At 49.7% G+C, this 11751-nt stretch overlaps 2 protein-coding genes across 2 annotated transcripts in view; one reads left to right on the top strand and one right to left on the bottom strand.

The window, feature by feature from the left end:
• Nucleotides 1-914: 914 nt before the first annotated feature.
• Nucleotides 915-5579, bottom strand: SBDS (SBDS ribosome maturation factor). The gene is made up of 5 exons (XM_032707723.1): nt 5406-5579; nt 4197-4326; nt 2823-3023; nt 2091-2255; nt 915-1472 (listed from the first exon to the last, which is right to left on the bottom strand). The coding sequence occupies exons 1-5, from the start codon at nt 5531-5533 to the stop codon at nt 1344-1346; spliced, it is 753 nt and encodes a 250-aa protein (XP_032563614.1). The 5' UTR covers nt 5534-5579; the 3' UTR covers nt 915-1343.
• Nucleotides 5580-5643: 64 nt separating this feature from the next.
• Nucleotides 5644-11751, top strand: part of LOC116796783 (S-adenosyl-L-methionine-dependent tRNA 4-demethylwyosine synthase TYW1-like) — a 101997-nt gene continuing 95889 nt past the window's right edge. The window contains 5 exon segments of the mRNA XM_032707686.1: nt 5644-5698; nt 8704-8852; nt 9447-9587; nt 10112-10213; nt 11359-11553. Coding sequence (XP_032563577.1) covers nt 8718-8852; nt 9447-9587; nt 10112-10213; nt 11359-11553 — 573 coding nt within the window. The 5' untranslated portion in view covers nt 5644-5698; nt 8704-8717.

Here is an 11751-nt window from a genome sequence, read left to right as displayed (position 1 = left end):
CAGTTTAACTGTCAGAGGGTGAGCCCTGGAAGGCGACAGCAACCAGGGACCACCACACACTCACCTGGGAGAGATCCAATCCTTGGCTGGATTTATCCCCAGCTCCTCACCTGCTGCCTACTATCAGCATGGAAACAGGAATGCAACATTAAAGGCTCCCAAAATTCCTGCTGGTTTAGCTTTTAGTCACTGAACCAGATCTGCTTTGCCTGGTGCTTTGTATTTTTAGTCTCTCCTTCCCCTGTTGTTGTCCTCCCTTCCCCTCTCCTTTGAACCCCCCCTCAAATCATTTGTTTAACGCAGCTGCAAGAAGATTTAACAGAATTAGCAAGAACTGTATCCCGTGCCCCAGGAGCTGGCTGGAAATTCCGTGCCTGGATTAGAGAGCAGCACAAAAAGACAGAGGATAAAGGACAGCTGCCAGAATTGCTCTGTGCTGCGCTAAAAAAGCAAAGGGGCACACACAAACAATTCCTGCTGGGAATTACGGCCCAACAAAAGCCCGTCTGGCTCCATGGCCAGAGGCCACTGCTGCCTGTTTGAGATTCATTTTATCATGTGAACAGAGCAGCTCCCAAGCACAGGCTCAGCCCACAAAAAGCATCACCACAGCCAGGGATATCTCCTATACTATTAACAAAAATAAGTATTTTCTTTCTTTATCTATAATATATAAATAGATGATCATTTGCTTTTATTAATGTAGCTAAATATATCTTATGAATAAGTTATTTGGAGAACATCATCTCTAAGTCAGCAAGTGCTGTTATATCCAGTGAAGGAAATCTTTACTAATGGTCCTTTGAAGTACTTTAATTACCAAGCAGCCAATCATGGAAGTCTTAAGTCAGTTTTCACGCTGCCAAAAGATTTGATTTTTGGACGTGATCCACACTTTGCATCTGTTAGAAGTGAAAATGTGGCTCTCTTTTTTTTAAAGGTTCCTCTCCTCACACACAAACCCCCTCCTCAGTGACCAGTGCGACCTTCCACTCAACACTGACAACTTCAAAAGTACAAACAATTGGCACCAAATCAGTCAAACTACTTCAACAGCAACCCTGAAACTAAAGCAAAGCCAGAGTAACCTCCTACCACATCCTAACTCAGTCCTTATTAGTGCAACTCTGACACAGAACCTTCCTACAGGCAAAGACGTCTGTAACCCAAACAAGTGTAAAATGATAAAAAAACCCTGCACGGAAAAATCCCAAAGGATTAGTGTCAGAAAACATTTGGCAGCAAGAGATTGGAAAAACCCACGAAGGCCTAACAGAAGAGAGTGGCTACACCAGTCATTTCAGGGGAGGCTGTCGAAGCAGAACTGCTGCAGGAAGGTTTTGTTATTCGAGCTTTTCATCTCCCTCCTCCACATCCTTCAGGCTGAGCACTTCCAGGGATCCCTTCCCTTTGGTCTCACTCCGGATCAGCTCGTCGATCTCTCGGAAGCAGCCTGGGTCAACAAGGCACACCTGGAATGTTCCACACGGCACAGTCAAGCAAGGATATCGGAATTTCACCAGGCCCTAATCAAGGCCTAACATTAATTTTCATTAAAAAACCCCATTTAGTTACTAAGAAGGTCTTGGCAGTATCTTCCAGGTAATCTAATCTAATCTTTCCCCTGAATTTCTGCAGTTCCAGTTCCCCATGCTGGACATGGCTTTTTCCAGTTGGGATTGCTGGATTCTAATCTGTTTTCAAAGAAGATTTTTACCAATACCAAATTTTGCTTTACCACAGACTTTTAAAAAAAAAAATAATTAACCACTAATAAATAATAATATAACAATAAAACACAGGCTTGAGCCACCACACAAATAACAGTAACATTCCACATATGCAGATAAACTTATCAGTGTGGCAGGACAATCAATGCTAAGAGAAACTGCACTGGGCTTCTGCTCAGCTTGGAGCAGCAATCTCTGGCTAACAAAGGCTGCTCCCATGCTCACATCCTTAGGATTGTTTGAAATTAAAAACCCCAAAGAGCAGCTCTGATTCAGTTCCACCTTCCATCTAGGAGTTCACCTTCTAGTAAAATACGTAGTCAAGTCAAGTATGAAGCCCAGGGACTGCTTTTTGCTTACAATTTCCAGCTGCTCCTGGAAGTCCTCGCTCTCAATAACTTTAATCAGTGGCTTGAGCTTCTCTTTCAGCTTCTTGCCCTCCTTTGGTGGGAGGATAAACCTCAGCCTCATGTGAGCACGTTCAATTTGCATGGTCTCCTTCAGCTGCCTGATCACTTCCAGGGCCTGGAAGGACATGAAGAGCATTTACACACCTGCTTCAAAACCACCACGCACATCAAAATCTCCAACCTTTGCACCAGCTTCAGACCCATCTCTCAGTGCTGGTCACTGCCACTCTGCTGCAGGGAGGTTGCTGTCACACTCTTTTTGTCAGATTAACAAGAAAAAGCAAAGTTCTTGCTGTTTGTGATCACTACAAACACTTAAAAACCTTGTCTGAAATAAAACTAAACAGCAGTTACACTGCAAAACACCACAAACCCAGGTAGTTCAGATGCAAAGGCTGATCTAACACCTCAGTTGGGATAAATCACAAACCTTTAATTTCTGTTCCAGGTGTACCACTGCTGCTGTTTTATTTACGTTTCTTTCTTTCTCCCTTCCCCGAATTCTTAGCAAACAAATTGCCTGAGTTTCAGGAGCTGCTTGTATTCAGCTGCCAGATGGCTGAGTAATCCCTCTGAGGGCTCAGGTGCCGGGGTTTTGCTGATCCCTGTGTGACGGGGAGCTGAGGAATTACACCGGAGCGCAGCACCTCGGAGCAGGAGCTGGTGTTGCAGGAAGACTCACCTGCTGCTTGGTGCTCTTGTTGGGTTTGACAGAGTAGTGGATGTCCTTCATGGCTCTCTCTATGAGGATCACTGTGTAGGGCCTCTTTGTTTCGGGGTTCACACATTTGTCAGCCACGATGGTCGCGATGTCTCGGAACATCTGCTCCAGCTGCGTGTGGCGCTCTTTGTCTGAAACCTGCAGCTCCCCTTTGGATAAAATCTGTGTTGTAACAGTAAAGAAATCAGTTAAGAAACATCAAGGACGTGAAGAGTGGCAATTCCAGTAACTTTGTTAAATTTAACAATTGTCTGAATGGTTTGGGTAGATGTGAAGTGAGGAAAACAAAAATCACGTTGATAAAATGAATCGTTACGACGGCTCTGGAAAGATTTCAGACAAAAACCTCACCATGGAAACTACAGCGAGGGAGGCACAGATTTCACAGAATCATAGAATATCCTGAGTTGGAAGGGACCCACAAGGATCACTCAGTCCAGCTCCTGGCCCTGCACAGACACCCCAACAATCTCACCCTGTGCCCCAGAGGATCAGCCAAACCCTCCCTGAGCTCTGGCAGCCTTGGGGCTGTGCCCACTGCCCTGGGGAGCCTGGGCAGTGCCCAAACAGCCTCTGGGGGAAGAACCTTTGGCTGAGATCCAACCTGAGCCTGCCCTGACACAGCTCCAGCCATTCCCTGGCTGCTGTCCCTGGTCACAGAGAGCAGGGATCGGAGCTGCCCCTCAGGAGAAGCTGCAGCTCTGCCCTCAGTCTCCTCTTCTCCAGCTGAACACACCAAGTGCCCTCAGTGTCCTCATACAGCTTCAAATCAAGGTCCTTCCCTGTCCTTGTTGCCTCCTTTGGACACTCTCTAATGGCTCAATCCCTTCCCTACATTGTGTCCCCCCAAACTGCCCCAATGTTGAGGTGAGGCTGCCCCAGGGCAGAGCAGAGCAGGACAATCCCCTCCCTGGTGCCCCCAGGACAGAGTTGGCCCTCCTGGCTGCCAGGGCACTGCTGACTCATGAGATTTACTTGAATTCTTATCACCCACAACAAGCCCACAGTTCCTATCCAACCAAGAAGGATCAAGAGATTGGATCTGTTATTAACACTTCAGCGAACTGTCCAAAGTAAGCAACTGCCCACTTATCTTAGGTGAGGAACTCTTCAGTGCTCAACATCAGTGCAGAGAAGCTGTCTGTTAGAACACTCAGAACTCTTTTCAGCCAGATGCATACATAAAATTTAAGACTATAAAACAGAGTTCCTAGTCCTTTTTACTCATTTCATAACAAACAACTACAGCAGCATTCTGCAAACAGTACAAACCAACCTACTGTGTGGCTGTAAGTCTTCTCCAAGCTTTTTTAAAGCTAAGTGTGTAAAACTTACCATCTTACAGATTTCTGTTTGGTCATCTGTCCCAAATGCCTGAACCAGGTCTTCCTTCTTCGCCACCTGGCCTTTGGAAACATTGACAAACACAGTGTGTGTCTGCAGGACCTCGTCGAGATCTTTCTCCCTAGAGAAAAGGATGGGGTTAGAAACCTTCACAGAATCATCCCAGAATGGGATGGGTTGGAAGGGACCTTAAAGATCACCCAGATCAATGCCCTGCCATGGGTAGGGACACCTTCCACCAGCCCAGGTTGCTCCAAACCCCGTCCAACCTGGCCTTGGACACTTGCAGGGATGGGGCAGCCACAGCTTCTCTGGGCAGCCTGTGCCAGGGCCTCACCACCCTCACAGGGGAGAATTTCTCTCTAATACCCCTTTTAACCCTGTTCTCCATCAGTGCGAAGCCACTCCCCCTTGTCCTGCCACTCTAGGCCCTTGTCCAAAGTCCCTCTCCAGCAAAGCAAGGAGCACATCAGTGTTTAAACAAGGAACAGCTCCTGCTGCCCAGGGCTGGATCAGCAGAGCCTGAAAACCTCCATCTCCGAGGTGTCATTGCCCAGGGACTCCCACACCATCTCCCGGGGGTCAGGCCCGGGTACCGGGGCAGCTCCACGGCCCCACAGCCGGGCTGCTGCACAGGGGTCACTGCCGAGGGCGCACACGGGCTCCCAGCCAGGGCCCATCCCGGTCCCTTTGCCGGGTCCCCACACGGGCCCATCCTGGTCCTCCTATGGGCCCTTTTCCCAGTCCCCACACGGGTCACTCCAAGTCCTTCTCCCGGTCCCCACAAGGGCCGATCCCGGTCCTTCCCCGCTCCACACACGGGCCCATCCAGGTGCCCACACGGGCCCATCCCGGTCCCCGCACGGTCCTTCCCCGATCCCCGCACGGTCCTTCCCCGATCTCCACGCGGTCTCTCCCCGCTCCCCACACGGTCTCTTCCCGCTCCTCACACGCTCCCTCCCCGCTCCTCACACGGGCCCATCCTGGTCTCCATATGGGCCCTCGCCGCTCCCCATACGGGCCGATCCAGGTCCCTACACGGGCCGATCCAGGTCCCTACACGGGCCGATCCAGGTCCCTACACGGGCCGATCCAGGTCCCTACACGGGCCGATCCAGGTCCCCACACGGGCCGATCCCGGTCCTTCCCCGCTCCCCCCCGGGCCTCGCCGCCGCCCCGCCGGCTCCCCGGGGCACTCACGCTCCGCTGCGCCAGCCCATGACCTTGTTGCGGTAGCAGGCGATCTCGAAGCGCTTGCCGGCGCGCCGGGCCCGCACCACGGCCACGTTGGTGAGGCGGATCTGGTTGGTGGGGGTGAAGATGGACATGGCGGCGGCCGCGGCCCTGAGCCGGCCCCGCCCGCCCGGCCCGGCAGCGAACGGCGGCCCGGCAGTGAACGGCGGCCCGGCAGTGAATGGCGGCGGGGCGGGGCGGGCGGAAGGGGCGGGAGCGGCACATGGCGGGCTGAGGGCAGCGCCGGCCGGGGCGGAGGGGTCAGTGCGGGGCTGGGGGCGCGTGGTATTAATGAAAGTGTAATAACAGCGAGGGGAGGATGTAATAACCACCTGTGCGTGTGTGTGTGGGGAGTAACTCTGAGATAGGGCGGGGGGGGCGGGCGTGTGTGGGGTAATAACCGTGAGGGGAGTGTGTGTGGTACTACTATTACTACTACTACTACTAACAATGAGCGGGCATATAACCACGTGTGTGTGTGTGGAGTAACGGTGAGATGGGGTGTGAACCGTGGGGGTATAACTGTGATGGTGAGGGGGGACATGTGGGATCACAGCCGTGGAGGGGGATTTGGGGGGTAGTAACCGTGAGGGGAAGGCGTGGTAATAATAATAATAGTAATAATAATAACAATAATAATGGCAACTGCGAGGGGGCATATAGTCACCACGTGTGTGTGTGTTTGTGTGTGTGTGTGGAGTAACTGTGCGATGGGGGTATGGACCGTGAGGGTATAACAATGATGGTGTGGGGGCGTGTGTAGTAATAATAATAATAATAATAACAACAACAACCGTGAGGGGGGATGTAATAAGCAGGTGTGTGGGGGGTAACTGTGAGATGGGGGTATGGACTGTGAGGGGTATAACAATGGTGGTGGGGGGACGTGTGTGGGATAATAACCATGGGGGGTAATAATAACAATAATAATAACAATAACTATGAGGGGGGATGTAATAACCAGGTGTGTGGGGGGTGACTGTGAGATGGGGGTATGAACCATGAGGGGTGAGGGTACAACTGTGATGGGGGGGTGGTGTGTGGGATAATAACTGTGAGAGGGGTGTGTGATAATTAATAATAATAATAACAACAACGGTGAGGGGGGGATGTAATAACTATGTGTGTGTGGAATAACTGCAAGATGGGGGTATGAACCATGAGGGATATAACTGTGATGGGGGGGATATAACTGTGATGAGGGGGTGTGAGTGTGGGATCACAGCCGTGGAGGGGGATTTGGGGGGTAGTAGCTGTGAGGGGAGAGTGTGTGGTGGGGTAAAAACTGGGGGAGAAGGGATATAATAACTATGTGTGTGTGTGTGTGGTGATAATGTGGGAGGGTTGTGTGTGTGTGTGTGGAGAGATGGAGAAATTACCCTTGAGGAGTAGGGGGGTATAACCACGGTGGTGGTGGAGGGGGGTAATAACTGTGAGGGGTGTGTGGGGGAGATGGGGTATTAACCATGAGGGGTGGAGGGGGTACAACCATGAAAGGGGGGTAGGGTGGGGTAATAACTGTGAGGAGGACATGTTTAACAATTTGGGGGTATAATAACTGCGGGAGGCAGAGGAAAGTGGGGTCATAACCCTGAGGGGTGTGTGGGAGAGAGAAGGGATATGAATTGTGAGTGGTGGGAGGAGGAATAACCATGAGGGTGGGGGGGGTGTGTTTGTGGGGGGGTAATAACCATGAGGGGTGTGGGGGTAAGAAGTGTAAGGGGGGAGTGTGTGCAGGGGGATAATAACAGGGAGGGGTAATAATAATAATAACTGTGAGGGGAGTGGGATGGGTGTGAGTAATAACCATGAGGGGTGGGGGTGAAGGGGTCGGGGTAATAATGGGGGGGGAAATGGGGTTAATAAGGGTGAGGGGGGAATGTGTGTGTGGGTAATGACTGGGGGGGGTGTTTGGGGTAATAAACATGAAGGATGGGTCTGTGGGGGTTAATAACTGTGAGTGTGTAATAACCATGTGTGTGGGGGTTAATAACTATGGAGGGGGTGTAGGAGTGAGGGTAATAAATGAGGTGGTTATGGAGGGGGGTGAGAGTTCTGTGTGAGGGGCCTGTACAGAAGGGGGTCAGCATAGAGGAGGGATTAAATGGGGTGGGCTTGGGGGGTGGTGTAGAGGGGCAGGTTCCTGGGTAGGCACAGGGCTGAGGGATGGGGGGCAGCTCCAGTGGGGAGTCAGGGAGTGGATTTTGGGTGCTATGGAGTAATTGAAGGTGGGACATACAGAGGGTGAGGTGGAGCAGGGTACTTGGGCTGCAGCAAGTTTTTGGAGCCTCCCTTGAGGGGTTTGCTGCTGGGTCCCCAGCACTGGGGCTGCCCACTGGCAAGTGCTCTTGGCTCATCTCTTTTGGGAGGCTCAGTCTTGCTGCTGGAGGGGGTGATGGGCATCCCCTCCAGCCTTTGAGCTGGTAATGTGAGTAACAGCCCAGGGGAAAAGTAGGAGAACAGTTTCCAGCCTCCTGGGAGTGCTTGGATTCTGTGCTCTTGTCTGATACGTGCAGAAACGAGGTCCGAGAGGGCTGCAGGTGACAGTAGGAGGGTGTCAGCTGTGTTTCTCACTAAGTAAGTGTCACAAACCAGCCTTTTTTAAGCACCTGAATGTTTCCTATGAAATAGGTGTTCACAGGCACCACACAAGCTCATTCCTGGCTGGGCTGTTCTGTACCTTGAATGTACTGAACCAACTTGTAACATCTCAGTTGTTCCAAGTCAAACTTCACTTGCACCACACAATTCTGAGGAAGTGCTTCCAGTTGAATCCAGGTTTCAGTCTGCCCTTGAAACTCTATTTGTAATCAGTGTAATATCTAATGTGTGTAAGCAAGGGTTGGGTTCAGCAGCAAACTGGAGGTGATTCCCCCTTGAACTGGAGCTTTCTAGTTCCAGAGATCTGCACTCGTGTCAAACTAAGGCCAGTATGATCCAGTGGATGTTTCAAAAGGATTTTTTACTTTCAGGCACTTGCACAGCTCAAATATTTTCTGCTTTTCCTTATAACAGAGGTGCCCTATAAAGAAAAACCCCAGAATATCCAGACTCAGAATCTAAAATATTAGCTTGGAGCTCAGCTGATGCACCTGAGGAGGTGAAGGCTTCTTGATTCAGTTTTAATGCCTTGTCTTTAGCCAAAACCTGTTTTCTGCAGAGCCTGGGGAGTAGCTGATGCCATGAAGAGACTTTGGGGACTGTGTGGTTGTTTTCTGTGTGCTCATTCCATATTCATACTGTCGGAATCTGTGACTTATTCCAGATTTAGATGTCTCAATGGATACGTGGAGCTACTTCTGTACTTGCCTGGCGTCCATATGGCTGCACAGATTTTACATCTACTCTGCTGTTGCTTTGGGGATCAGCCTTTGGATTGTCATTCAGTTCACCACCACCAAAACCAAAAAGAAGGTAACTGAACCTGTGAGCACTTTTGTCTGAGGACACCCCAAAACCCCGTGAGTGGAAGTGAGGAGTTGCTGGGTGAAGGCACCCACTGGTGCAGTGAAATGGGCCCACCTAGAGTTTTGCAAATCCCAAATGCTCTTCAGTTCATGTGGATATAATTCTCAGTTTGGATTCTTTTATGTTTGAGAGTCACTGAAAGCTCCTGTTGCTCTGATTTTGGAGCAGATCTCCAAGCTGGACACTTCTTATGTTGTGTCTGTCACTCCAAGGAAATCCCTCTGCTTGTGCCTGGTGTTTTTACCTTCGTGTTTCCAGTGATGGCAATGACAAGGTTGGACTGGTTTTAGGATGGGAGTGGGATTGGGCCGTTCAGGAATTGAAAACCTCCTCCTGCAGGTGGTTGAAGTTCTGCTGCAGGAGTCTGGGAGGCTCAGCTGGATCCTTTTATCTCCCAGATATTGGAGCATGGCCTGGGTCAGGGAAACACTTCCTGCTGTGTTTGTCTGACAGTCTGGCCACAGGATTTGAATTTTAAATGCTTTTGGTTTGACATCACTTGCAGAGGGGATGGAATTTGACACAGCTCCTGTTTCATAGGGTGAAAAATCCAGTGGGAATCCCTCTTCCTCCAAAGGAACAGAAGACAAGCTGGTAAATGGATGTGCCACCCCTCAGGCAGAGGAGGTGTATGTAGCTGGAGTAAAGATCTTCTATGGCTCTCAGACTGGCACAGCAAAGGTATCAGTTACTTTTGTTCCACATTTGTGAAATAGATCTGAAATATTGTTGGGATTCAAGTATGTTGCTTGTCTTAAAACACTGCACTGGGTACAAATCTGAGAGTTCATTAGGAGGTTCATTAGGTCGTTACAAGTCATTGCCCAACACAAAAGATAAGTGAAAATTCTATAAAAATAACATTTTTCCCCCTCCTTTTAAGTGGGGACCGCAGGATATTGATTATGAAGCTTCAAGTTTACTCTTACAGTATAATTTTAATTTGCCAGCAGGTCTTCATAGGAAGAGGTGCTGGTTTTGGTGCTTTCTCAAAAAAAAATGGCATTTGTGTGTGGAAATGTAAAGCCATTAAAATTCGTGGAAGTCTCAGCCAATTACTTCATGTTTTTAATGTGAGGAGTTACAGGCCCAGTGTCCAGGTCTCAGGTGTTCTTCCAGTGCTGGGAGAGGTTTTGTGGCTGAGCACAGCAGGGCTGGTGTGGGTTGAAGGAATTGATGACTTCCTCTATGTTTCTTTTTTCCAGAGATTTGCCAAAGCTCTGGCTGAAGCTGTTACTTCCCTTAATTTGCCTGTGGAAGTCATTAACATGGGAGACTATGACCCAGATGATTGTTTAGCAGAGGAGGTGGGTATGGCATAGATAGGAATAATAAATACAAGTTTTTTCCTGGGATTCTCAAGGCTGTTTTCCTCATTTATTTCTCTCCTGTTCTCCTCGAAATCCTCAAAGCTGTGTGTTGCAAATTGTTTCCCTGCTATATAAGCAAGTGTAACCCATCAGCCCTCAGCAGAAAATACCAAAATTTTGAAAATTACTGGGAAAGCATCACACAGAACATTTTGAAGCTGACAGTGACCTTGTATGAGCCAGTTCTGTAACTCAGGGGTGACAGTGGCTGCACCAGGTCCCCCTTTCTCTGTGTGCACCTGGGGAAGGGTTTAAAGCCAGAACAAGCAGCTGGTGATGCTTCTGCAGCTTTTATAGGCTTACAAGATAGATACTCCTTGTGAGGTGTTTGGAGTAACCCTTGATGAGTTTTTCTTCTGTGAGTATTGATAGTTTTAATTAATCCCAACAAAATGTTTTGGTTGTATCTCCCTGCATGTGGGAACCGTGTGTTGGGAGTTCCTGAGGGTTTCAGTGTGAGTTGTCAGCACTGGATACTGCCCCTAACAAACCTGGAAATGTGAGGTTGGGAAGTTTTAGATATTTATCCATGGGGGACTTTGTGGTGAAGGAGTCTGTAGTTTTAAATATTTATCCATGGGGGACTGTGGTGAAGGAGTCTGGTCAGGAAGCTGCTGACTGGGGAAGGAGTAATGGATACAAATTGAAAGAGGGGAAATTTAGGTTAGATATCAGGAAGAAATTTTTTTACTGTGAGGGGGGTGGAACACTGGCCCAGGTTGCCCAGGGGAGGTTGTGGATGCCCCAACCCTGGAAGTGTTCAAAGCCAGGTTGGATAAAGCCTTGAGCAACCTGGGCTAGTGGGAGGTGTCCCTGCCCATGACAGGGGGTTGGGACTGGATGATCTTTAAGGTTCATTCCAACTCCTTAACATTGTATGATTCCAGGAAGATGTCCCGTTCTGCTCACTGTGTCCCTGTCCAGGGGACAGGTCGGTCACCACCATTGGGATTGTCACCTGCTCCATCCCATCTTGTCTTTTGGCTCCTTCCAGCTGCCCGCGTGTTCCAGCTCTTTTCCTGATGCCAAGTGTTTTGGATAATGCAGTGATCTTGTCTCTCCTGTTGTGTCCCTGTGCTCAGACAACCAGCAGGAACATCTGTGTGTTCCTGGTGGCCACGTACACGGATGGGCAGCCCACGGAGAGCGCGGCCTGGTTCTGCAGGTGGTTGGAAGAGGCAGCCAACGATTTCCGTGTTGGGAAAACCCACCTGAAGGGGCTCAGATACGCCGTGTTTGGCCTGGGGAACTCGGTGTATGTGGATCATTACAACACAGTAAGTGTGTCCCCTGTTCCTCCTTCTTGGTTCCTGCTCCTCTGAGAGCCTCAGCTGGATGAACAGCTTCAAAAGTGAGCGGTGCTGGGGGATTGGGTGGGAATTGCAGCTGTTTGCAGACTTGAGGGACTGGGTTTAGGGCACAAGTAGAATTACAGGATCATTGAGGTTGGAAAAGGCCTCCAAGATCATTGAGTC

The sequence above is a fragment of the Chiroxiphia lanceolata genome, chromosome 20 (assembly GCF_009829145.1).
Source record: "Chiroxiphia lanceolata isolate bChiLan1 chromosome 20, bChiLan1.pri, whole genome shotgun sequence".
Taxonomy (NCBI): Eukaryota; Metazoa; Chordata; class Aves; order Passeriformes; family Pipridae; genus Chiroxiphia; species Chiroxiphia lanceolata.
This window is presented reverse-complemented; position numbering and strand designations above follow the sequence as displayed.

What these genes read in the sequence shown, in the direction of transcription:
- SBDS (XM_032707723.1), bottom strand. Translation starts at nt 5,533, where the DNA reads ATGTCCATCTTCACCCCCACCAACCAGATCCGCCTCACCAACGTGGCC. An exon ending in ATGGGCTGGCGCAGCGGAGC is followed by an intron (nt 4,327 to 5,405) that starts GTGAGTGCCCCG and finishes CCTTTTCTCTAG; the next exon opens with GGAGAAAGATCTCGACGAGG. An exon ending in ACAAGAGCACCAAGCAGCAG is followed by an intron (nt 2,256 to 2,822) that starts GTGAGTCTTCCT and finishes ATGTCCTTCCAG; the next exon opens with GCCCTGGAAGTGATCAGGCA.